General features: G+C 45.5%; 1 protein-coding gene across 1 annotated transcript in view; it reads left to right on the forward strand.

The window, feature by feature from the left end:
- Positions 1-20,080: 20,080 nt before the first annotated feature.
- Positions 20,081-25,851, forward strand: part of NOS2 (nitric oxide synthase 2) — a 37,454-nt gene continuing 31,683 nt past the window's right edge. Inside the window, 2 exon segments of the mRNA XM_032615836.1 lie at positions 20,081-20,267; positions 21,396-21,568. Of these exon segments, the coding sequence (XP_032471727.1) occupies positions 21,459-21,568 (110 nt within the window). The 5' untranslated portion in view covers positions 20,081-20,267; positions 21,396-21,458.

The following is a 25,851-nucleotide window of genomic DNA, read 5'->3' on the forward strand; positions in this document are numbered from 1 at the left end:
ATTCATTTCTACCTTCCTGTTCCATAGGCATTTCAACCTTGAGTTCCTGACCTTATCCCACCCCTAGACCAGCTCCTCCTCCTGTTTTCCTGTCTCAGTAAGTGCCATCTCTGCCCCTCAGTCACAGCAGCTAGAAACCTGGGAGTCACGCCTGACACCTGTGCTCCCTCATCCTCCATGTCCCTCAGTCAGCGAGATCTGTTGTTTCCATCGTCAAAAGTTTCAGTCCTACCTCTGCCACTCACTACCTGTGTGGCCTTGAGTAAGCAGGTTAACCTCTCTGTGCCTTTCCCCATTGTAACATGGAGATAATATCACTACCTCAGGGGATTGTTTGGAGAGAACAGGAGTTAATACATATAAAGAACAGCATCTGGGACATAGTAAGAACTAGATACATTTAGCCGACAGAGGTGATGCTGTTGGTTATGTTCTTATCCTTTAGCCAGATGGTAGTTCATAATATTATCATGCTTTTAATGCTACATGTTTTAATTTGAATGCATGAAATATTACATTAAAATATAACAAAGGAAAAAAGTTAATCTTAACTGAAGAAATGATACAGTAAAAGAATAATGATATGGAAAATTGTTCACAGATATTATTGTTAAGCAAAAACAAATAGCATGTTATAAAACAGTATGTATGACATGATCTCATTTTTGTAAAAAAGAAAATTATGTGTGTATGGATAGAAGAACCAGCCCAAATGTTAATTAGTGTAACCACCCTCTGGGTGATAGGATTACATAGGGTTTTAGCTGTTTTTTTGTTGCTCTGTGTTTTTCTACAAGAAATTTTTTTTAATTAATTAATTAATTGGGTCTTCGTTGCTGCACGCAGGCTTCCTCTAGTTGCAGCGAGCGGGGGCTACTCTTCGTTGTGGCGTGTGGACTTCTCATTGAGGTGGCTTCTCTTATTGTGGAGCATGGGCTCTAGGCGTGTGGCCTTCAGTAGTTGTGGCATGCGGGCTCAGTAGTTGTGGCTTGCGGGTTTAGTTGCTCTGTGGGATGTGGGATCTTCCCGGACCAAGGCTCAAACCCGTGTCCCCTGCATTGGCAGGCAGATCCTTAACCACTGCGCTACCAGGGAAGTCCCTCTATAGGAAATTATAAATAACTCATTTTTAAAAGTTAGCCAGAATAAAAGTAAGCAGTCGCCATGTCCTTTGGTAGTTCCCTCACCTATAAGATGAATAGTCTACACTCCTTGGCGTAGCATCCAAGAGACTTGGGATCTGGTCCTTCTATGAGCCAGTCACTCCCTCCTGCCCACCCCATACCCTACATGCTCCTCTCCAGCATATCGAACTGCTTAGAATTCCCAACCCTAGCCTACTTTTTCAGGCCTCCATGACTTTGCACACCCTATTCCCTTTGCCTAGAATCCTTTCTCCTCTTATCAGTCCATTGGATATGTTCATCAAAACCCTGCTTAATGATCCATAAAAAACAAAATCAATAACACTTTTGCTTTGCAAAGGCCCTTTTAAGAAATTGAAAAGACTGGGAGAACATATTTGCAAGCTACATATCTGACAAATAATTTGTACCCAGAGGCTATAAAGAACTCACAAAACTCAACAGGAAGAAAACAAACAACAAATTTTTAAAAAGAGCAAAAGACTTGAACAGACACTTCCCCAAAGAAGATATACAAATGACAGATAAGCACATGAAAAGATGCTCAGCATCATTCGTCATTAGGGAAATGCAAAACCACAGTGAGATATTCCCTCACACCTGTTAGAATGGCCAAACAAACAAAAGCCTGACAATACCAAATCCCGGCTAGTGTGCGGAGCAACTGGAACTCTCATAATTGTTGGTGAAAATGTGATATGGTACAGCCATTCTGTTTTTTTGTTTGTTTGTTGTTTTAAGAAAGAGATGACAAGCTGTTTACATTTATCTATTTATTTAGGCCATGTCGAGGCATGTGGGACCTTAGTTCCCTGACCAGGGGTCGAACACATGTCCCCTGCGGTGGAAGCATGGAGTCCTAACTGCTGGACCGCCAGAGAATTCCCAGTATAGCCATTCTGGAAAACAGGTTGGTGGTTTCTCATACACTTACCACATGACCCAGTGGTCCCACTTCTAGGTGTGTAACCTAGAGAAATGAAACTTATGTTCACATACGAAGCTACACGCAAAGGCTTATAGCAGCTCTCCTCATAATTGTCCAAAACTGGAAACCACCCAATATCTTTCAGTGGGTGAATAGTTAAACTGTGGTTCATCCATACAGTGGACTCCTCTTCAGCAACAAAACAGAACAAACTTTCAAAACCCAACAACATGGATGGTGCTCAAAGGCATTATGCTGGGTGAAAGGAAGAAATCAGTCTCAAAATGTTACACACTTTACGATTCCATTATTTGACAGTTTAGAAAAGACAAGACTACAGGGACGGAGAACTTAACAGTTCTCAGGGGTTAGGGTTGGGAATGGGGTGTGACCACAAAGGGGCAGCAGGAGAGAGTTTGGGGGAGGGAGGCGATGGAACTGTTCTGTATCCTGAGTATGGTGGTGGTTATAGGAATTTACGCAAGTGTCAAAACTCATATACCTGTGCATCAAAAGAATTTAAAAAGTCAATGTTAATTAAAACACAAAGCTCTGTTCAGGAATTACCTGTCCTGGGAATCCTCCCTTATTCTCCTGACACTTGGATTCATCACACTGCGTTACAATAGGAGAAGCATCTTCAGACAGACCGCAGATCTAGTGTGTGGAAAGTGGAGTGGAAGCTGAGAAGCTCACTGTAGGTTTTATTGACTTGAAATCAACAGGCTGCCAGATATTTCTCCAGCAAAGATGGGTTTATTCAGGATCAGCAGAGAATTGCAATTCGGGGTCCAAGAGCCATGTGCAAATCTCTGCAAGGCAAGGGAAAGAGACCACTTTTATAGAGGGGAAAGGAAGTTGGGAGGGCTGTGTAAACTAAGCGTCCATGGCTTTTCATTGGCTGAGTTCTTACCAGGAAAGAAGAGGAGTCTTTCTTCTTCCTGTTGGTCTCTGCTAGCTGCACAAGGCATGGGAGTTCCCCATCTGGTCCCCCGACTCTGTTTAACTGAGGTTTCTGTTCATTAACTTTTTACTGTTTCAACAAGTCAGGTGGTAAATGCCGTGTAACTTCAGGCAAGCATTTGACTTCAACTTCACGGTGAGAAAGTCCGAGCCTCCATATTCTCCAGGGGGGACAGATGGGTGCACCAGGCAATTATAAAACTGGCCTTCATTAAAGTAACTAGTAGGCTGTGCAAGGTTGATTGCTTTCCAACAGGAACTTCGGCAAAGCTCTCTGCACCCCAGAGCCTCAGATGAAGCAGTATCCGGGTACTTTCCAGCGTTGCACCTTATCAATGTTTAGCTCCTCTCCTTTCTCAATCCCTGGTAAACAATTTGTTTTCATTTTTACTGTGAAATAGGAGACTTCCTCAATTAAGCAGTAGTACCCATGTTAGGTTCTGTTAGGGAGCTGCAAAAGTGCAAGCCCTTCACACAGGCTCCTTTGGGGAATAAAGAGTTTATTGGAGAATATTTTGGGCAATAAGGAAGTTGGAAAGCTGGGCCACATGGCCTGGGGAGAGTTCGGGACCCGGAAGACAGTTGTGTCCAGTACCTGGAGTTTCTCCCCACTGCCCGGCCAGGGTATCCTGCTCCTCCCCCGGCAATCTGCCCTCCACTCCCCACCTCAGGCACCTGCTTACTCGTGGCTTCCTCTGCCCTCTGGTTCACACCCTCTACTTTCTCTCTGGGGGTCTTTTGGAGGTCTACCCTGCTATCAACTGCTGCTCCTATGTCTCCAGTTCAAACCCTCGGAGACAGAGAGTCCACCTCCGAGGCCACTGGCTGCCCCAGGGTGATGGGCCCACCCTTGTCCAATCGACTGGGAGGGGCACATGATACAGAGCAGGGAAACAGGCCCCGGAAGTTCCTCAGAAGTGGCTGGGCCAGGGCAGATGTCCTGATGCTTCTAGGAGTCTCTCCAGCTGGGAATTAAGTATTAATGACAAAACAATTAATACAGAATTACAGACAAAACAAGGACCTGGGACAGGTTGCAGTCACAAAGCTGCCCCTGTTTCTGTGCATTTTCTCCACCTCTTCTCACCCATTGCATGCTTCAGTTTTCTCTTCTGGTAAAACTGAGAACATATATTTCCCCCATATGCACCTTTATGTTCTTGATCAGGGTCCGTCAGATCATCTGGCAACTTAACCAGCAGCCTTGTGAGGTGCGTGATCCCACGTTACATGGAACCAGGGAACCAGCTTCACTGGGAGTCACTCAGATGGGTCAAGAATCTCCCAGATACATGCCTGGCTCTAAAGGCACTCATGGCCTCTCTGTGTGGTAGCGACAGCCTCTGCCCGAGTTTCCCGTAAGCCAGACACACCATTCTGAGACGTGCTAGAGCCTCTGGAGGGCAGCTAGAGCCATGAGTCAGAAGCGGTAGCTGATACCACCTTTGACACTTCATCAATTTATTTGAATCTCTCCTGTTTCTCTCCTGACTTTTAAGTGCCCCAACCAACAAATTACTTAGGTGACATGGAAACTGTCCAACACAGAGTTCACCTTATATTGGTCTAGAACAGTAAACATGGGTCAGTACTCTCACCACGCCCCACACCTGTGCCGGGGGCAGATACAGCTACTTCTTCCTACTGAGGCTTAAAGTACAGAACCTTAAACTCCTTGCTGTGAGGCTCTGAGTAATCATTACTTATCTCTTAACTTTGGCACAACAGATAAAACCCATTTGCCATCTTTGATCTCGGCATCTGGATTGCCCTTACGTGAGGTTTGCCTGTAGACTTGCAGTTGGGTTTGAATCAGCACTGCTCAGATGCTCCCCGCCTCAAGCTCCCCTCCCGCCCCCACCCCGCCCCACCCCGCGCCACTGCCTTTCAAGGGCCGAAATAGAAAGCTCAGGGATCTGAAGAGTCAGAGTTCTTGAGGATACAAATGACTGCGGGGAAATGCTCTTTGGAAGCCTGTGATAATCCTCCCAGGATTGTCTGCGCCACCCACCTACTCCGTGACTGGCGGCTGCCCTCGCTGTAGCTTCCTGCCATCTGTAAACCGCTTGCCTTTCTCCCTTTCCCCCACCCTTTCCACTGTCCCCCTCTTCTCAAGATCTTTTCCAGTAGTTAATTAGTGAAGTGACATTTATGCACATACTGGGCAGACCTCTGAGAAAACAGACTGGAAAAAGGCAACACCCATTATGTGCTGTGCCCTGTGCAGACAATTTATGTGCATCCCCTCATCCTGCAGTCATCCCACAGGCGGGCTTTATTATTTCCATTTCACAGAAGAGGAAACTGAGGCCCAGAGGGGTTACAGAGCTAGCCCCATCCAGAAACATGGGCCTAGGGAAGTCCAGGCCACTTGCATGCTTTAAGCCACCCAGGACTGAGGCAGATTTGGTGTCTGGAACCACAGTTGGGGGCAGGCTGCAGACTGCTGGGTCTCCACTCAGTGCAGACCAAAACACACCACGGGATGCAGCCCTGCCCACAAGAAAGACAAGATCCAGCCCCACCCACCAGAACACAGGCACCAGTCCCCTCCACCAGGAAGCCTACACAACCCACTGAACCAACCTCACCCACTGGGGGCAGACACAAAAAACAAGGGGAACTATGAACTTGCAGCCTGCGAAAAAGAGACCCCAAACACAGTAAGTTAAACAAAATGAGAAGACAGAGAAATATGCAGATGAAGGAGCAGTGTAAAAACCCACCAGACCAAACAAATGAAGAGGAAATAGGCAGTCTACCTGAAAAAGCATTCAAAGTAATGATAGTAAAGATGATCCCAAATCTTGGAAATAGAATGGAGAAAATACAAGAAACGTTAAACAAGGACCTAGAAGAACTAACGAGCAAACAGACAATGATGAACAACACAATAAATGAAATTTAAAATGCCTAGAAGAAATCAGTAGCAGAATAATTGAGGCAGAAGAATGGATAAGTGACCTGGAAGATAAAATAGTGGAAATAACTACTGCAGAGCAGAATAAAGAAAAAAGAATGAAAAAAATTGAGGACAGTCTCAGAGACCTCTGGGACAACATTAAATGCACCAACATTCGAATTATAGGGGTCCCAGAATAAGAAGAGAAAAAGAAAGGGTCTGAGAAAATATTTGAAGAGACTATAGTTGAAAACTTCCCTAACATGGGAAAGGAACTAGTCAATCAAGTCCAGGAAGCGCAGAGAGTCCCATACAGGATAAATCCAAGGAGAAACGCGCCAAGACACATATTAATCAAACTATCAAAAATTAAATACAAAGAAAAAATATTAAAAGCACCAAGGGAAAAGCAACAAATAACGTACAAGGGAATCCCCATAAGATTAACAGCTGATCTTTTTTTTCTTAAGGATTTTTAAAAAATTAATTAACTTATTTATTTATTTTTGGCTGCATTGGGTCTTTGTTGCTGCGCGTGGGCTTTCTCTAGCTGCGACAAGCGGGAGCTACTCTTTGTTGTGGTGTGCGGGCTTCTTATTGCAGTGACTTCTCTTGCTGTGGAGCACAGGCTCCAGGCATGCAGGTTTCAGTAGTTGTGGCACATAGGCTCAGTGGTTGTGGCTTGCAGGCTCTAGAGTACAGGCTCAGTAGTTGTGGCACACAGGCTTAGTTGCTCCGCAGCACGTGGGATCTTCCCAGACCAGGGCTCAAACCCATGTCCCCTGCAATGGCAGGCAGATTCCTAACCACTGCGCCACCAAGGAAGTCCTTAACAGCTGATCTTTCAGCAGAAATTCTGCAAGCCAGAAGGGAATGGCAGAACATATTTAAAGTGATGAAAGGGAAAAACCTACAACCAAGATTACTGTACCTAGCAAGGAGCTCATTCAGGTTCGATGGAGAAATTAAAACCTTTACAGAGAAGCAAAAGCTAAGAAAATTCAGCACCACCAAACCAGCTTTACAACAAATGCTAAAGGAACTTCTCTAGGCAGGAAACACAAGAGAAGGAAAAGACCTACAATAACAAACCCAAAACAATTAAGAAAATGGTAATAGGAACATACATATCAATAATTAGCTTAAATGTAAATGGATTAAGTGCTCCAACCAAAAGACATAGACTGGCTGAATAGATACAGAAACAAGACCCATATATATGCTGTCTACAAGAGACCCACTTCAGATCTAGGGACACATACAGACTGAAAGTGAGGGGATGGAAAAAGATATTCTATGCAAATGGAAATCAAAAGAAACCTGGGGCTTCCCTGGTGGCGCTGTGGTTGAGAGTCCGCCTGCCGATGCAGGGGACACAGGTTCATGCCCCAGTCTGGGAAGATCCCACATGCCGTGGAGCGGCTGGGCCCGTGAGCCATGGCCGCTGAGCCTGCGTGTCCGGAGCCAGTGCTCCGCAACGGGAGAGGCCACAACTGTGAGAGGCCCGCATACCGCAAAAAAAAAAAAAAAAAAAAAAAAAAAACCTGGAGTAGCAATTCTCATATCAGACAAAATAGACTTAAAATAAAGACTATTACAAGAGACAAAGAAGGACACTACATAATGATCAAGGGATCAAACCAAGAAGAAGATGTAACAATTGTAAATATTTATGCACCCAACATAGGAGTACCTCAATACATAAAGCAAATGCTAACAGCCATAAAAGGGGAAATCAACAGTAACACAATAATAGTGGAGGACTTTAACACCCCACTTTCACCAATGGACAGATCATCCAAAATGAAAATAAATAAGGAAACACAAGCTTTAAATGACACATTAAACAAGATGGACTTAATTGACATTTATAGGACATTCCATCCAAAAACAACAGAATACACTTTATTCTCAAGTGCTCATGGAACATTCTCCAGGATAGACCATATCTTGGGTCACAAATCAAGCCTTGGTAAATTTAGGAAAATTGAAATCATATCAAGTATCTTTTCCAGCCACAATGCTATGAGACTAGATATCAATTACAGGAAAAAAACTGAAAAAATACAAACACATGGAGGATAAACAATACGCTACTAAATAACCAAGAGATCACTGAAGAAATCAAAGAGGAAATCAAAAAATACCTAGAAACAAATGACAATGAAAACACAATGACCCAAAACCTATGTGATGCAGCAAAAGCAGTTCTAAGAGGGAAGTTTATAGCAGTACAGTCCTACCTCAAGAAACAAGAAACATCTCAAATTAACAACCTAAACTTACACCTAAAGCAATTAGGGAAAGAAGAACAAAAAGCCCCCAAAGTTAGCAGAAGGAAAGAAATCATAAAGATCAGATCAGAAATAAATGAAAAATAAATGAAGGAAACCGTAGCAAAGATCAATAAAACTAAAAGCTGGTTCTTTGAGAAGATAAACAAAATTGATAAACCATTAGCCAGACTCATCAAGAAAAAATGGGAGAAGACTCAAATCAACAGAATTAGAAATGAAAAAGGAGAAGTAACAACTGACACTGCGGAAATACAAAGGATCATGAGAGATTACTACAAGCAACTGTATGCCAATAAAATGGACAACTTGGAAAAAATGGACCGATTCTTAGAGAAGCACAACCTTCTGAGACTGAACCAGGAAGAAATAGAAAATATAAACAGACCAATCACAAGCACTGAAATTGAAACTGTGATTAAAAATCTTCCAACAAACAAAAGCCCAGGACCAGATGGCTTTACAGGTGAATTCTATTAAACACTTAGAGAAGAGCTAACACCTATCCTTCTCAAACTCTTCCAAAATATAGCAGAGGGAGGAACACTCCCAAACTCATTCTACGAGGCCACCATCACCCTGATACCAAAACCAGACAAAGATGTGACAAGAAAAGAAAACTACAGGCCTATATCACTGATAAACATAGATGCAAAAATCCTCAACAAAATACTAGCAAACAGAATCCAACAGCACATTAAAAGGATCATATACCGTGATCAAATGGGGTTTATCCCAGGAATGCAAGGATTCTTCAATATATGCAAATTAACAATGTGATACACCATATTAACAAATTGAAGGATAAAAGCCATATGATAATCTCAATAGATGCAGAAAAATCTTTTGACAAAATTCAACACCGATTTATGATAAAAACTCTCCAGAAAGTAGGCATAGAGGGAACCTACCTCAACATAATAAAGGCCATATATTACAGACCCACAGCCAACATTGTCCTCAATGGTGAAAAACTGAAACCATTTCCTTTAAGATCAGGAACAAGAAAAGGTTTCCCACTCTCACTGCTATTATTCAAGATAGTTTTGGAAGTTTTAGCCACAGCAATCAGAGAAAAAAAAGAGATAAAAGGAATCCAAATCAGAAAAGAAGACGTAAAACTGTCACTGTTTGCAGATGACATGATACTATACCTAGGGAATCCTAAAGATGCTACCAGAAAACTACTAGAGCTAATCAATGAATTTTGTAAAGTAGCAGAATACAAAATGAACGCACAGAAATCTCTTGCATTCCTATACTAATGATGAAAAATCTGAAAGAGAAATTAAGGAAACACTTGCATTTACCATTGCAAAAAAAAGAATAAAATACCTAGGAATAAACCTACGTAAAGAGACAAAAGACCTTTTCTATGCAGAAAACTGTAAGACACTGATGAAAGAAATTAAAGATGATGCAAACAGATGGAGAGATATACCATGTTCTTGGATTGGAAGAATCAACATTGTGAAAACGACTATACTACCCAAAGAAATCTATAGATTCAATGCAATCCCTATCAAACTACCAGTGACATTTTTCACAGAACTAGAACTAAAAATTTCACAATTTGTATGGAGACACAAAAGACCCCGAATTGCCAAAGCAATCTTGAAAAAGAAAAACAGAGCTGGAGGAATCAGGCTCCTTGACTTTAGACTATACTACAAAGCTACAGTAATCAAGACAGTATGGTACTGGCACAAAAATAGAAATATAGATCAATGGAACAGGATAGAAAGCCCAGAGATAAACCCATGCACATGGTCACCTTATCTTTGATAAAGGAGACAAGAATATACAATGGAGAAAAGACAGCCTCTTCAATACATGGTGCTGGGAAAACTGGACAGCTACATGTAAAATAATGAAATAAAACACTCCCTAACACCATATACAAAAATACACTCAAAATGGATTAAAGACCTAAATGTGAGGCCAGACACTATAAAACTCTTAGAGGAAAACATAGGCAGAACACTCTATGACATAAATCACAGCGAGATCTTTTCTGACCCACCTCCTAGAGGAATGGAAATAAAAACAAAAATAAAGAAATGGGACTTAATGAAACTTAAAAGCTTTTGCACAGCAAAGGAAACCATAAACAAGATGAAAAGACAACCCTCAGAATGGGAGAAAATATTTGCAAACGAAGTAACTGACAAAGGATTAATCTCCAAAATATACAAGCAGCTCATGCAGCTCAATATGAAAAAAACAAACAACCCAATCCAAAAATGGGCAGAAGACCTAAATAGACATTTCTCCAAAGAACATATACAGATTGCCAACAAACACATGAAAGGTTGCTCAGCATCACTAACCATTAGAGAAATACAAATCAAAACTACAATGAGGTATCACCTCACACCAGTCAGAACGGCCATCATCAAAAAATCTAGAAACAATAAATGCTGGAGAGGGTGTGGAGAAAAGGGAACCCTCTTGCACTGTTGGTGGGAATGTAAATTGATACAGCCACTATGGAAAACAGTATGGAGGTTCCTTAAAAAACTAAAAATAAAACTACCATATGACCCAGCAATCCCACTATTGGGCATATACCCTGAGAAAACCATAATTAAAAAAGAGTCATGTACCACAGTGTTCATTGCAGCTCTATTTACAATAGCCAGGAGATGGAAGCAACCTAAGTGTCCATTGACAGATGAATGGATAAAGAAGATGTGGCACATATATACAATGGAATATTACTCAGCCATAAAAAGAAACAAAATTGAGTTATTTGTAGTGAGGTGGATGGACCTAGAGTCTGTCATACAGAGTGAAGTAAGTCAGAAAGAGAAAAACAAATACCATATGCTAACACATATATATGAAATCTAAAAAAAAGAAAAAGTGGTCTGAAGAACCTAGGGCCAGGACAGGAATAAAGACACAGACGTAGAGAATGGAGTCGAGGACATGGGGAGGGGGAAGGGTATGCTGGGACGAAGTGAGAGAGTCGCATTGACATATATACACTACCAAGTGTAAAATAGACAGCTAGTGGGAAGCAGCCGCACAGCACAGGGAGATCAGCTCGTTGCTTTGTGACCACCTAGAGGGGTGGGATAGGGAGGGTGGGAGGGAGATGCAAAAGGGAGGGGATATGGGGATATATGTATACATATAGCTGATTCACTTTGTTATACAGCAGAAACTAACACAATATTGTAAAGCAATTATACTCTAATAAAGATGTTAAAAACAAAAAAAAAGTCCATTGACTACTGCATACCCATTAGGAAGCTACTGTATAATGAAAAAGACAGGCAGTAGCAAGGGTTGACAAGGATGTAGACAAATCGGAACCCTCATGCACTGCTGGGTGGAATGTAAAATGGAACAGTCACTTTGGAAAACATTAGGTCAGTTCCTCAAAAAGTTAAACATAAAGTTATCCTATGACCCAGCGATTCACTCCTCTTTATAAGAATTGAAAATATCTTTCCATACAAAACCTGTACTCAGATGTTCATAGCAGCATTATTCATAATATCCAAATGGTGAAGGCAAGTCAAATGCCCATCAACTGATGAATGGATAAACAAAATGTGCTATGTCCATACAACAGAATATTATTTGGTCATAAAAAGGAATGAAGTACTAATACATGCTACCACATGAGAAAACCTTGAAAACATGCTAAGTGAAGGAAGCCAGACACAAAGGGCACATACTTCATGATTCCATTTATATAAAATATTTATATAAAATATTCTATAATAGGCAAGTCCATAGGGACAAAGGGCAGATTAGCAGTTTCCTAGGGCTAGGGGGAGGAGGAAATGGGGCGTGACTGCTAATGGGTGTGGGGTTTCTTTTGGGAGGAATGGAAATGTTCTGGAATTAGATTCTGGTGATGGTCGCACAGCCTTGTGAATATAAAACCCACGGAACTGTACACTTTTCCGGGGTGGATTTTATGGTATGTGAGTTTTATCTCAATTAAAAATTTTATTGAGCATCTACTATTTGCCAGAGAGTGCTGGTGCTACAGAGATGTGTGAGGTGTGGCCTTGGCCTTGGGGAGCTTGCATCTAGTAAAAGAGACAGAAGAGTGAGCCCACAATGAAAAGAGTAGGATCAGTGTTGAGCTGGAGGGGAACCCAGGGAAGCCTGGGGATAAAGGGTCGGGGGAACATTTTAGAGACGACGGTATCATGAAGTGGAGCAGAGAGGGATTAGAGGGCTGGGGACGGGGAGCTGCTGGGAAGGGTATTCCAAGCAGAGAGAACAATGTGCGCAAAAGGTGTGGCTTGCTGGGGAGCTCCCAGAGAAGGGGAGAACCTTGAGGTTGGGACCGGGATGAGGCAGGAGAGGCAGAGGTGTCAGATGCCAAAGGCCAAGTTTCCCTCCTACAGTAGCGTGGCAAGGCAAGAAGAAATAAAGCATCAACCTCCTCTGAGGGCACCCCTCCAGGTCTGATTTACACACACAGCAAACAAACTCCCCAGGCCCGTGCCGCGCCTGTAATTCCCACAAGGAAAATACGAAGAAGGGTAAACAAGAAAGCAATGATCACCCTTATTTTCACCACTCTTAATATTTTAATATTTTTTCTCACAGTTTTTTATGACTTTACATGATGGGGATTATTCTGCACTATAACCTGATGTTTTTACTGATACATAAACATTATTCCTTGTCTTTAAAAAAATTCTTAAAATGCTTCATTTCTTTGACTGTGTAATGGTCCACCATAACCTTGGAGCCTAAAGCTGGACCAGCATGCCTTTCTTGAATGACGATCATTTAGGTTGTTTCTGAGCCTTACACACCATGATGCCTCGAACATCTTTGTGGCCAGAGCCTGGAGTCACACGTGCCTGGTTATTGCTGCATTCTGCTGTTTTGGCGGGCACTCTGGCCAACAAGGCGACTCTCCCAAGAGCACCAGAGACAAGACATGCATGAGCAGGAGAGACTCAGAAAGCCCAGATATCAGAGCTGAAAAGGCTCCAGAGAACCTTAATTGAGAAAACAGAGGCCCAAAGGGCTCACATGGCCCAACCAAAGATGCAGAACTATTTAGGGAAGGATCCAAGAAGGTGAGGTCTGGGTTCTACACTGTTTCCTAGATTTCTCTGTGGGGTTGAATTCCAGTTGCCTGTTGTGGTAACTGGCTTAATAGCGCACACGTCATGGCTTCCTGACCTTCCTCACTCCCCTACTGATGTCTCCTGCACAGTCCCAAGACACTACTTGCACCAGAATCCTTGACCTTTGAAGTACCACACCTCAGGACCTGCCAAGTATTAATCCTGAACCCAGGAAGTAGTGTGGAAGGGCAGAAAGGGGAGGATGTTCTGGGAGGTGCTGACAAGAAATTGGGCCCTTAAAGAAAATTCCTGGCTGGCCTGCCCCCGAGAGCTGGTCAGGTCCTCACTCACTGTGCCCACCCTGCCAGTGAAGTGCCAGGCCTGCGCCAGCCAGCGTAAATCATGTTCCAGGGACTCAGCCATCAAAGCCGTCTATATCCTGGTCCACCGTAGGTCTGTCCACCTCAGGTGACAACTGGGGCATTTCCAGCAAAAGTCCCTCTGCTCTGTCACCTCCAAGTCATTCAAGGTGGGACAAACCCAGGTGACCTCAGCTACTGAGCTGCTGGAAGCTGTGTGACTCATGCCCTCCAGTGGTTACTCAACAAATGACATGGGGCTAAGGGACAGGGGTCCTGTGTGAGACGTAGCGTATAAGAACTGGAGGATCCTTAGAAATCCTCTTCCCAACGCCTTCCTGTGACAGGTGAGGGGCATGAAGCCTAGATAGGGCAAGTGACATCACAGGTCACACACAGGCACAAGTGTAGAGAAAGAGCCAGACTCGCATGTCTTCTAGCGTACACTCGTAGTTATTTGCATCCTACTTTCATAATTTTTGTCACACCTGCATACCACCTACATTATTATTTGCTTATTTTCCCCTTAAATTGACTCTTTTTTAACTTAAATAAATGTAATTCTAAAACCAATTTTTATCATTTCCCACAAGTGGAACATCAGTAAATGGCCACAGACAGTAACCACATTAATAAGTACTTCAATTATTAAAATTAAAAAATGTTATTCCGGGTACCGCCCCCAAAGCCCCTCTGGATTGACCACACTTTGGGAACCCTGTCATTTGACTGAAAAGAGACCCCCAGGTCACGCATATATGGACCTTTAGCATCATCAGCAAGGGCATCTACTGAGCGCCTACAGTGTGCAGAGCACTGAGGTTATATGTGGGGGGAGAGAAACCACGTCACTATCTCAAAGGCGGCGGGTGGTACCAGGGAACCTGGAGGAGGAGGAGAAGGGCCTGCTGGGCATAAGGGAGGTCAGGGGCCTGCTGGCCTAGAAGAAGCAGTCCAGCACGAATTGCTGTGAGACCTGGGAATGAGCTACTCTTGGCCTCGGTTTCCCCATCTGCCAGGACAGGAACTCCTAGTATCCACTGAGTGCCTGGCACTTTGAAGACAGGATCTCATTTTATCCTCAGGAAAATCCTACAGAGAAGTTCTTACTGGTCTCTTTTTGCCGCTAAAGGAACTGAGGTTGGGGGTGGGGTTAAGGGATCTGGGTTGTGACCTCACAGACCCACGTGTACAGGGGGTCAAGATAAGCCTGATTGTCGCAAGCCTTGCAAATCAACCGTTGCAGTGCTTGCCCGAGGCTGCCCGGCCCAGCTGAAGCCGGGGGGCTGCTCCTAAATCCTCCAGGCCACCCTGAGGGCAGGCAGCACATGCCAGGTGCCAAGGATGCTGAGCTGGAGCTTCCTGGACGAGAAAGGGAGTTCCCTGGATCCAGAGACATAGGGCATCTCCACTGTGGAGAACGGACATTTAGCATCAGTGGAGGTTTAGGCTTTTCCCCTGGCCTAAGATGCCCTCCTCTGTCCCTTCACCCCACCTAGTCCTTCTGTCCTTCAAGTGACCCCCTCGCCTGAAGAATTTTAGCCTCCTTGAGCCCCTATCCCTGAAGGCCTGGTGCCCTCGGCATCTAAGCAGCACAGCCAAGCACTATGCAGAGTACTGGAGTCAGCACAAAGCCCCTCAGGGGAGAGCTCCCTGTCCTCAGAGCTGGGAAAGGCAAGTCTGCATTTCTGGCTGTCCAGTTTTGATCCATGGGTCCTCGAGCCAGTGGGCCGTCTCTCTGAGCCTCAGTGCCCCTGCTGCAAAATGGGAACAATGACACTTTCATTGCAGGGCTGTCAAGAGGTAGGGTACAGTGCCGTGCACAAATCCTCCATGCAATCGATGTTTGAGCACCTACTGTGTACCAAGGTAATAGAGCAATAAATGTGACAGAGCCCTCCTGTCCTTATGGAATCTAGGGTATGCTGTAGGGTGGCCCTCCTTCCCTTATTGTGGGAGTGAGGAGGACAAGGGCTGTGTCTTGAGGATCACCCCTTTGCCACCAGCATGCTGAATCCTGCCTAACAGGCACCCCATAAACACATGGCATAGGGAGAACCCACTTTTGGGGTCTGACAGTTCTGGGTGCAAATTACAGATTACAGTAACTCCCTCAAAGAGCTGGTGAGAGGATTCTAGGGGGGCTTCTGTGAAGCAGAGGCACATGGCAGGGACTCCTCCTTCCTGGGGACTCTGTGCCAGCCTTGTACTGCACAGAGCTGGCACCAGAGGCTGGCGGCTGTGGGGGGAAGAACATTCAACCCCAAGTGACCCTCAGCTCTTACCTTGGCCTGTTTCCCACCTCCTTCCTGCTACTTTTTTGCCTTGTTCCTGGGGTGTGCTCGCCTGCAGCAAAACGGGCATGCGCACAGGGGCACACAAGGTGGGGGGGGGTCATCTGGAACCCAGTGCTGACCCCAGGCCAAGCCTCAGCCCTGCCCCTTACGAGCTGAGTGACAAGGAACTGGTTTCTCAGCCTTTCTGTGTCTCGTTTCCTTACTCGTGAAGTCAGCATAAGAACAGAACCATGGCAGAGAGCTGCTGGAGGATGGGCTGAGATGACGACTGGAAAAGCTCGGGCCAGCTATAGTTATGAGCAAGTGCTTCATCCACGGTAGTTGCAATTATTCTTATCACGGAGAATTATTATTACAGGAGGGTGGGGAAGAAAATATTTCAAGAAAGGCAGTGGGATATGGTGCAGGACCCTTGCTCCCCCAGGGCTGTGTCCTGGCTCTGTCCCTCACAGGGGGTGGCAGGATGGAGGGGGTAGAAAGGGGGACTCCAGGGTTTTAGCCTGAACACCACCTGACTACGTGATCTAGGACAAGCCATTTAACTTGGCGCTGAACCTCAATTTCCCACCTATAAAATGGGGCTGGTGATAATATTCACCTCACAGCCTGTTGTGTGGATGAAACAGTCAATATATACAAGCGCCTTGCTTAGTAAGTGTTCTCTCTGATCATTGTTTCTGTAGAAAGAGCTTCAAAGTTGCTAATTCCTACTGGCCAACTGGACTGAACCATGTCTACAACCTGGTGTAGAGACAGATCAACTTTATTTGATGGAAAATCAGTCCCAGGATGATGAGGCTGAGAAATTCCAGTGCTGCTTGCTATCGGCGTGGTGCCCATGATGCGCCGGAAAGGTAGGGGGGAGGATATTTCTCCACAGCAGCCTTGGAACCTCCATCTGCACCCTCCTGGGGGCCCACGTGTCCTCTGACTGCCCTTCAAGGTGCTCTTTGATTTCTCCTCTGCAGTATTCACCTGCCACATCTGTCATCAACAGAGGCCCAGGAATGTGGCCTGTTGGGTAAGCTGGGCCAAAGGTGAGGCAGACCCAGAAAGCACAGGACAAGGAGAGATGGAAATCCCTGACAACCTCCAGGATGGGGACCAGCCCTAGATCCCGCAGACTAGAGCTCTGGGGTGAGCATCACTGTTTGTGCCAGATCAGAGACTGCCTGCTGTGTGACTGTGGGTAATCTCTTAACCTCTCTGTGTGTCACCATCCTTACTGCTATTTTTACTCCCCTCTTTGCTATTTGCTAATTAAGAGAGTACTGGGATGGTGGTGATGGTTACACACAACATTGTGAATATAATAAAAACCACTGAAGTGTACACTTTAAAATAGTTAAAATGGTGAATTTTATGTTATATCCGTTTTATCCTAATAAGAAAATACATAAATGAGTGTAATGTTACAGAGAGAAAGAGAATTGGGAATTTAAAAGCAAATGTTTGTAGTAGAGTGCTGACCCGTGTGAAGAAGGGAACTTTGGAAGTCAGGTCATGTCACCTGCTTGCTCTTTGTCAAAAAGTAAACTGTTCCTCTCTGACCCATAGCAGGGACCAAAATTCTTGTGTGGCCGCCATTTTGCTCCATAGCTCAAAGCATGTTCTTGTATCACATTTACTCACTTTATCTTGGCCACTGTTTCTTTTTTTCTTTTTTTGAATTTTATTTTATTTTTATACAGCAGGTTCTTATTAGTTATCTATTTTATACATATTAGTGTATATATGTCAATCCCAATCTCCCAATTCGTCCCACCACCACCGCCCCCCACCCCGCTCTCCCCCCTTGGTGTCCATTATGTGAAAAGTCAGGCCCAGGGAGGAGAGGTGACTTTTCTGAGGTCACACGGCAGCTCAGTATCAGAGCTGTCACTAGAACCCAGGACCTCTCAGGCTAAATTGCAGCCACATTGTCAAAGCCTTTTACTCAGGTTGGACAGTCACTGCTGACCCAAACCCTGCCATGAGCCAAGAACATCATGCTTGGTAGATGCTGGATTAGAGGTGAGATAGCAGCCTTGAAGCTCAGGCTAGTAACCTGAGCAGAATGCAAAGGAACCGGAAAAGGAAACAAATGGTTACGGAGCCCTAACTCTGGGCCAGCTACTCTGGGGGCCCTTGACTGGCGCCACTCATGATTCATTCAGCTTATGCTTCTCCAGTGCCCACTCTGTGCTGGTCAGTAGGTGTTGGGGATATTGCGTGATGGGGACAGCACGGTCCCTTACTCCCAAGGGCTTGTGATTTAGTAAGGAGACAGTCAGGAGATCTGGGTTCCTGCCTGGCTCTGCCACAGATTCACCTGAGACTCCAGATGCCTTGGTTTCCATATCTGTCCAGAGAGGGAGGAATCAAAGAAGACAGTGGACACACAGGCAGCTGGCTGGTTATAAGCATGACATACTTCAGGGGGTCATGTAAAGGGAGGCCCCTTGCAGAGGTAAGCTGACAACAAGATAATGAGTACATAGGGACACTCTCCAGGGACTGCATTTGCGAGCGGTCCTCTTCATCAGGGTGGGAACATCTAAGAGAGTAAGCCAGGGCACCATCCTCAAATGAAGGGCAAGACACGTCCTGGGATTCCACTGCCCATGCATCCAAAGCCCAACTGTCATATGTCTGATTGATTAAATAACTGAATAACTGCATTTTCTGAAGTAAAACCAACCAGGTGTTCTGAGGCCAAGCAGATGGGATTCTAGAGGAGTCCATGAATGCCAAGTAGTAGTACCCATCTCACAGGATTGGTGGAGGAGTTAAAGGAGTTAATACATGTATTTGCTGCAGGTATAGTCAGAATATGTGGAAGCAGTTACAGGGAATAGGGTTAGAGTGAGGCAAACTCCTAGTCATCCCTCAAAACCCTGCCCTGGTGTCCTCTCCCCTGTGAACCTTCCCTGAGCAATGCAGTTTCAGCTTCTTCAGGATGCCACCCCTCCAACACTGCATGTGCCACTTGATACAATAATTATCCATTCTTTTCTCTAAGCTTTGTACTTCCTGAACCAGGACTCTGCATCTCTCCTCAAGCAGTATTAGTTTCCCTGAGCTGAACTGGCTAAAGCCTAAATGAAGAATGGCTTTGATATATTGCAACTCATCGCAGTCTACTCCTATTTTTCATTCATTCATTCACTCAAGAGAGATCTTTGAGCTCTTCTTCATGTCTCTATTTGGTTTTTTCTATCTTAGGCAAATTCAATTTATTATAATTCTGCATTTAATTTGGAAAATGAGGGAAGGAAATGAATGGATTGTGACAGCGATGTGTTAGGATGATGAGATCAAGGGTGGGTTTTTTCCCTCCATTTTTGACTCTTACCTAACATAGTTGTGTTTTACTTTTATAATGGAACAATTCATCCCATATAGGAATACTGTATTCGAGGTACTATAATAAATGGAATTATAAGAAAGGCTAAAGAAGTCAAAATGCAATTTCTGTTATAAGAAAGGATTTTTTTCCCCTGTAGAAAATAACTCTACCTGCCATGCTCCCCTAGTTTACTCAGAGCTGAAGCGTGAGACATTAGTGACACCAACATCTGAGAGGTCTCTCTGTGCCAAGGGCTTTCCTTCCCTTCCACAAACCTCAAGCTGAATGATTCAGGGACCTGTTGGGAACACTACATGACCCAGCATCACTGGCCTTCTGTAACCTGGGCATTTTCCAGTGTGTTCCATATTATCAGTATTTCTCAGCTTCATGGACTTCTGCCGTGAACTGGAAAATTGAGAGTCTGGACAGAAATTAACCAGAGCACTCCCTACTGAGGAAAAAAAAACAAAAAAAATCCCCCAGAGTCTGAAAGTGAGAAAACATGGTTTAGCTAAATAAAACCTGGCTCCACGGTGACTCCTTGATTGGACCCACCACCCTGCTGGTGAGCCGCTGCCTTGGACCCTGGACCAGGAAGAGGTGCATTTACTGAGGATGCACCACACGGAGTGATGTAACAGCAGCATGAAGTCACTCATAGGCCAGGATTCCCAGTCATAAATTAGCTAACTGTACACCCAGCTGGGGACACTCCCTTCGAAAACAAAAAAAAAAGAGACTTCTATGCAAAAACGGCTCCCTGGATGCCATGGGCTGGGTATAAATACTTCTTAGCTGCGGTATAATCATAACTTTGCAGTGAGTTGAAGACTGAGGCTCTCTGGCCCCAGGGAATTCAGCATTGCTGGTTTAAAGCCTCTCAGCCACCCTTGGTGAGGGAACTGGGCAGTTACAGACGGTTCTGAAGTTCTCAAGGTGGAGGTCCCCCCAAGTTTGCTTGTCAGTACCCTGCAGAGGCAGCACAGCCAGCTGCAAGGTGAGTTGTCTTCATTTCTGGGGAAGCTGCTGTTTTGAGAGGGTTTTGCTTCTTCCTGTTTGGGAAGGCTCAGAAAACTGGGGGACTTTTCTGCCTACAGAGATAAATTGGTAGAAAATCTAAGAAACGCCAACATGAGGTTTGGCCATTTGAACAGGGCATCTTGTTCAGATTTTTTTTTTCTGCAAAATTTGCTGTAGTTGCTACGTTTCAAGGCAAAACTTTTTGGAGAGTGGGGAGTAATCTACTGAGAATTCTTTTTTATATCGATGATCCGGTCCTTATAACATGTACCTTATAACATGTACCTTTTCCCTCCCAAATAAATTTTGTTAAGATAACTGTTATTAAGCCCCTTTTATGGAAGAAGAAATGCAGCTTTTAAATAACTTGACCCAGGTCATGTAACTAGTAAAGCTAGGATTTGAACCCAGATTTGGGAGGTCCTAAGATTCTTACATGGGCCACATCATTACCACACTGCCCCCCAACACAAAGCCTTTTTCCATGGAGGAGGCATGCTGGGGACAAGCCCAGACCAGTCCTGGGCCTGCACTTATGTCTTCTTTTTTGGTCTTTTTTTTTTAAAGGAGATGATCTCAAATATTGAGAATTAAGCACATTTTTCCCCATAAATAATTATGCCTCCCCCATAATAAAAAAGGAGCAGATGACAGCATTGACAACAACTGCAAAATCTGAAAAGATTTAAGGCAGCTATGACTTGAATGCTTTCCCCAGTGACAGGTGCTAGTTAGATCCTGCAGGGACCGGCAGAGGTGCCCATATTTCAATGACCAGCAGACTCCTCCCCACCTTGCCTCGGGTCAGCAATGAAGTTTGCCCAGTCAGGTCCCATTCAGAAGGCTCACAGGGTTTGTACTTTGTCCTCATGAAGCTACGTGGTTTTCCTTTAGGGAGTTATGTGGCTCTGTAGAATTAAAGTCCATAGGATCCCCACATGCCACACCGAAATAGGAGCAGAGGTTTCAAAGCCCTGATGAAGTGGCTGTTCAAGACTTACATTAGCCTCTGTACTGATTCTTCAGCAAACTAACCACATTGAGAAGGCCCAGTTCTGTAAACTCTTCCTCAACCTCCCACCTCGGTCTCCTCCTCCTTCCTTAGTCCACGGAGAAGAACCTCTGAGTTTAAATCCAGAGAAGTGACGTGCTTTGCAAAACCGCAGAGATGGCCTGTCCCTGGAGCTTTCTGTTCAAGGCCAAAGCCTATAAGTTTGATTTGACTGAGGAAATGGATATCAACAACAATGTAGACAAAGCCCGTCAGCCTCCCTCCAGGTAAGCTTTGCCCTGCCGCCACTTCCTGCTGGTCTCCTCTGGGTTTCCATTCCCCGCTCTGCCAACTCAGAATTCCTCTCTGCTCCTGGCTTCTCACCAGAGGTCTGTTCTTGCCAGATGCTTCTTGGATGTCCCTATTGGAATTGGATGCAGCCACTGTTTATTGGGCACCTCATTGCACCTGACACTATGTGAAGAAGGAAGGGCCATGGCACAGTCCTGTGGGGAGAATACAGGAAGGGGATATGGAATACCTGACTTGAGAATGGAAGGCAGTAGAGCCCAGTGGTTAGGACCAAGGTGGCATCCTGGCCAACGTCCCTTTTTTTTTTCTTTAATATTTTTTTTTTGATGTGGACGATTTTTTTTAAAAAGTCTTTATTGAATTTGCTTATTGCTTCTGTTTTACGTTTTGGTTTTTTGGCCGTGAGGCATGTGGGATCTTAACTCCCCGACCAGAGATCAAACCTGCACATCGGATCATCAGGGGAGTCCCTCAGCGTCCCTTCTGATTCACCAGTGCACATGCCTCACTGGTGGTTAGATATTCTGAACATCAACCTGGTGAAGGGTGCCAGGAATTTAGATAAACTGTACCCAAACCCTGTGCTGGGCCTCACTCATTGGCTCTGAGCTATCTCTCGCTGGCTCTGTGACCTAGGGCAGGGGAACCTCTCTGAGCCTCAGAGGTTCTCATCTGCAGTCTGGGGAACCAATGTAACCCATCTTGTAGCATTTTGAGGATGAAATGAGAGTGGGCACGTAGAGCAATTAGCAGTGTGCCCATGCAGAGCAGGTGCTCAATAAATGCAAGGTTTATTGTAACCAAGCACTCACTTTGGGCCAGGGCCATCTAGGGCACTTCACAGGTTTTGCTGCTCAACTGACCTTCACTGGGGCTCTGTGAAGTACAAGTTATTGTCTCATTTTACAGTTAAGGAAACAGAAGCTTTAAGTAAGAGTGGTGTGACTTCCCCCAAAGTTACCTGACTGGTAATTACAGAGTTAGAATTTCTTCCACCCCCTTGCACTTTGTAGGAGAAGCAAGCCTGCGGTAGAACCGAGAGAATTACCTGGCCAGCCTGCCAATCAGTGGACAGGCTTCCAGAGCTAGGAGAGCTCATGGCCTTGGTCTCGAGGTTGAGGCTTACTCCAGTGGAAAGACAAGTCCACCTGTGATAACACCACAAGAAGAATCAAACCAAAGCCCCAGGCCACACAGGGCCACCACACAGCCTCCCAGCCCCACGGCCCCAGAGGAGCCTTTCCCCTGGACTACAGTGGGCAGGGTGCCCCTTGCAGGCGGGCAGCCGGGCAACCCAGAAAAGCAGCGCACGTAAGCGCATGGGCTTGGGGATAAGCAGGAGGCTTTACTACTTAATAGCCCTGGGAGTCGGCGCCCCATAAATGGTACTTGTTGCAGTCATCAGTGTTGTTATTGCTATTGGCAGTAGGACGAGGTTGAGCAATGTCAACATCAAACAGAGCGGCCTCTAGGAGCTTCACAGGAGTGAGCGGCTCCGTGTGGACTTGGAAGGGTGGGTAGAATGTGGGGAGGTGAAGAGAAGTAGCGAAGATGTTCCAGGAAGGGGGCAGGGTGGGCAAAGTCTCAGAGACAGAAGCAAGCATGACTGTGCTGGGGCCTGGGGTGGGACTTGGGGGCTGGGATAGGAGAGGCCAGGCCAGAGCCCGGGGGATTGAATGCAGAGCAGGGGATTTGGATTTTCTCTGCTTGGCCACGGGGAGCCATTGTAGATTCTTTAGCAAGCTTGTCAAGGTATAGCGTGTGGGTTGAACGAGAGGAGAGAACGTTTGAAACCAGGCGGTCTGGGCTGTGGTGGCCAAGGTGGCCAAGAGACCAACAGATGAGAACGCGGGGTTGGATGGCCTCTAGATGCCCTCCCGGCACTGCAGACTCAAATGCTGCAGACTGACAGCAGTTTCATCGTTCCTCCTGGGGTCTCTGGAGGGCCTGAACCCCAGGAATCTGCTTTGACTCTTCTTGGTCATCCCTTCCTTCTCTTCGCCTCATGACTGCAGCCCCGGCCGACTGGCCTCCCCCAACTGCGGCCCCCACACTGGTTCTGACCTCTCTCACCCCAACTTGACTTCTAGCAGGTCATGCTCCTGCTCTAGAGTCTGCAGTGGCTCCCCATTGCCCGTCACCACACTGAGGCTTGACTGCAGGGTTCTGCACGATCACCCTTCCCAGACAGAAGGTCCGTCCCACCTGCCCAGCCCAGCCTTCCTCTGTTTCCCAGTGCCTGTACACGGCCCATTCCTCCTTTGATTCATCCAGACCCAATCCATCCCCTATCTTTCAAGACCATCCTGAATCCCCCTCCTCCCCTAACCCTTACAGGGTGGCCTACAGCCTTCAGCTTTGAATTCCAGACCCTTTACTAGCACTGTCTTGTGCTTTGGGACCATTCAGGACACCTGAGCTGTAGGTTGACCTGAGGCAAACCAGCTGACTTACCCCAAATTTTTAAGCTGGGCTGGGCTGGCAGAAGTGCTCAAATCAGATATGAGAGGTGACTGAGAGAAAATATCACACGTCAATTTATTTAACAGTCGTCCCAGCAATCAGTGAGGAAGGAACTTTTGTTATCCACCTACTGTAGCAATGAGGATGCCGAAGGCTAGAAAGTTTAAGTAATTTTTGAGATCTCACAGTTAGCAAATGACAGAGCCAGGAGTCAAACCCGGGCAGCCTGACTGATGACCACTACACTGGCTGCCCTGCTTTTAGTCCTAGGCATGTTCCAGCCCATTAACAATGATTTGCTGAGGGCCACTCCTCTGGCACTGTGCTGGGGGTCATGGGGCTGTCGGTGAAGCCCTTCTATCTATCAATTAAGTAAATAATAAATTGATCCACTTATTCATTGCATAAACAGCAGCTATAAAGAACAGGTAATGTTTATAAAGTTCTTATTACTGTGTCAGTAATGAGGCAGGAACTGTGATTAGCCTTATTTTACAAGATTGAGTGACTTTCGAGGTCAACATCTGAAAGTGGTAGAGCTGAGGTTTGAACCAAGTCTAAACTCATAAACTCTACACTCTATGGACTCTCTCTGAGGACCTGCTGTGTGCTGGGCTGAGAAAGGTTCAGAGAAAAGAGATCCAGGTCCCCCTGTCAGGGAGGGAATGGGGAAACGATACCTTCCTCACTGGTTTGGGGAGGAATACACAAAAATTGGGAGTGAGGCTGGGGTGGTACAGAGAGGTAGACAAGAGTTTACAGGAGAATTTGGGGGCACTGGGATCTATTCTGGGGATGCTGCAGGGGGCCTGGCCTGGCTGTAGTGTGTGTAGGGGGGGAGCAGGGGTGGGGAGAGGGCTTTAGAGAGGAGGTAGGCCCAGCTGGACTGCACCCACAGTGGGATGGGGTGGGGGGGGAGGATGTTACTGGAAGAGGAAGCAGCAGCACAAAGGGGATTTTATCCTGAAAGCAGTGGGAGCCAATTAATATATTTTGATCTTGAAAAGTAATTTTAAAATCCATTCAGGTATAATAAGACCAAGAACTTTATATGGGAGTAATGGTTCCATATTTTGTGTAAACAAATGATTAGGAAGTGAACGTGGGGCATGTGTCTGTGTTTTACAGACAAAGGGAAATGTTGGGAACAGCTAGGTGAAGGTAAATGGAATTTGGGACAAAGTCAAGCTGGCTTGCAGTTGGCTCAGAATAAATATGTACCCTCTTTCATTCCACGTTAATTTGGGTTTAGGATTAAATATGCTGGAGTATGTGCAGGAGGGCTCCTTGTGCTCTGGGGTCAGGGCTGCTGCCCTGTCCCCGTCTGGACCCTAGGAGTTACCCTGATCCCAGTGTGAGAAGCAGCGTACAGATGGAGCAAGGTCAGTGGCCCTGTGCCTTCCAAGTAATATGTCTCAGGAGCCTGAAGGGACCTGAGGGGGCTCCTGGTCCAACTGCCCAGCCACCCCGTCTCCCACTGAAAGTCACCCCCCAGCTGCGACCTTTCTTGGGCCTTCTTTCCTGGAATTGCACTGAACATGCAGGAAAGAAATAGCACTTCCTAGGGCATCCCTGTCAGGTGAGAGAGCTTGGGCTGTGGCCCTGGGGCTGCTGTGTGGTCTCAAGCAAGATCCTTGACTTCTCTGGACCTCTGTCTGGCTTCCTTCTCGGTCAAGTGGGGATAACAATATCGAAGTGCCTTCTTGACTGGATTTAGTAAGGGATAGATGAAATGACAGGAGAGCTTGCTTCGTAAACTATAAAGCACTGTACAGTAGGAGTTATTATTATGAAC

Source organism: Phocoena sinus, chromosome 20, assembly GCF_008692025.1.
Source record: "Phocoena sinus isolate mPhoSin1 chromosome 20, mPhoSin1.pri, whole genome shotgun sequence".
NCBI lineage: Eukaryota > Metazoa > Chordata > Mammalia > Artiodactyla > Phocoenidae > Phocoena > Phocoena sinus.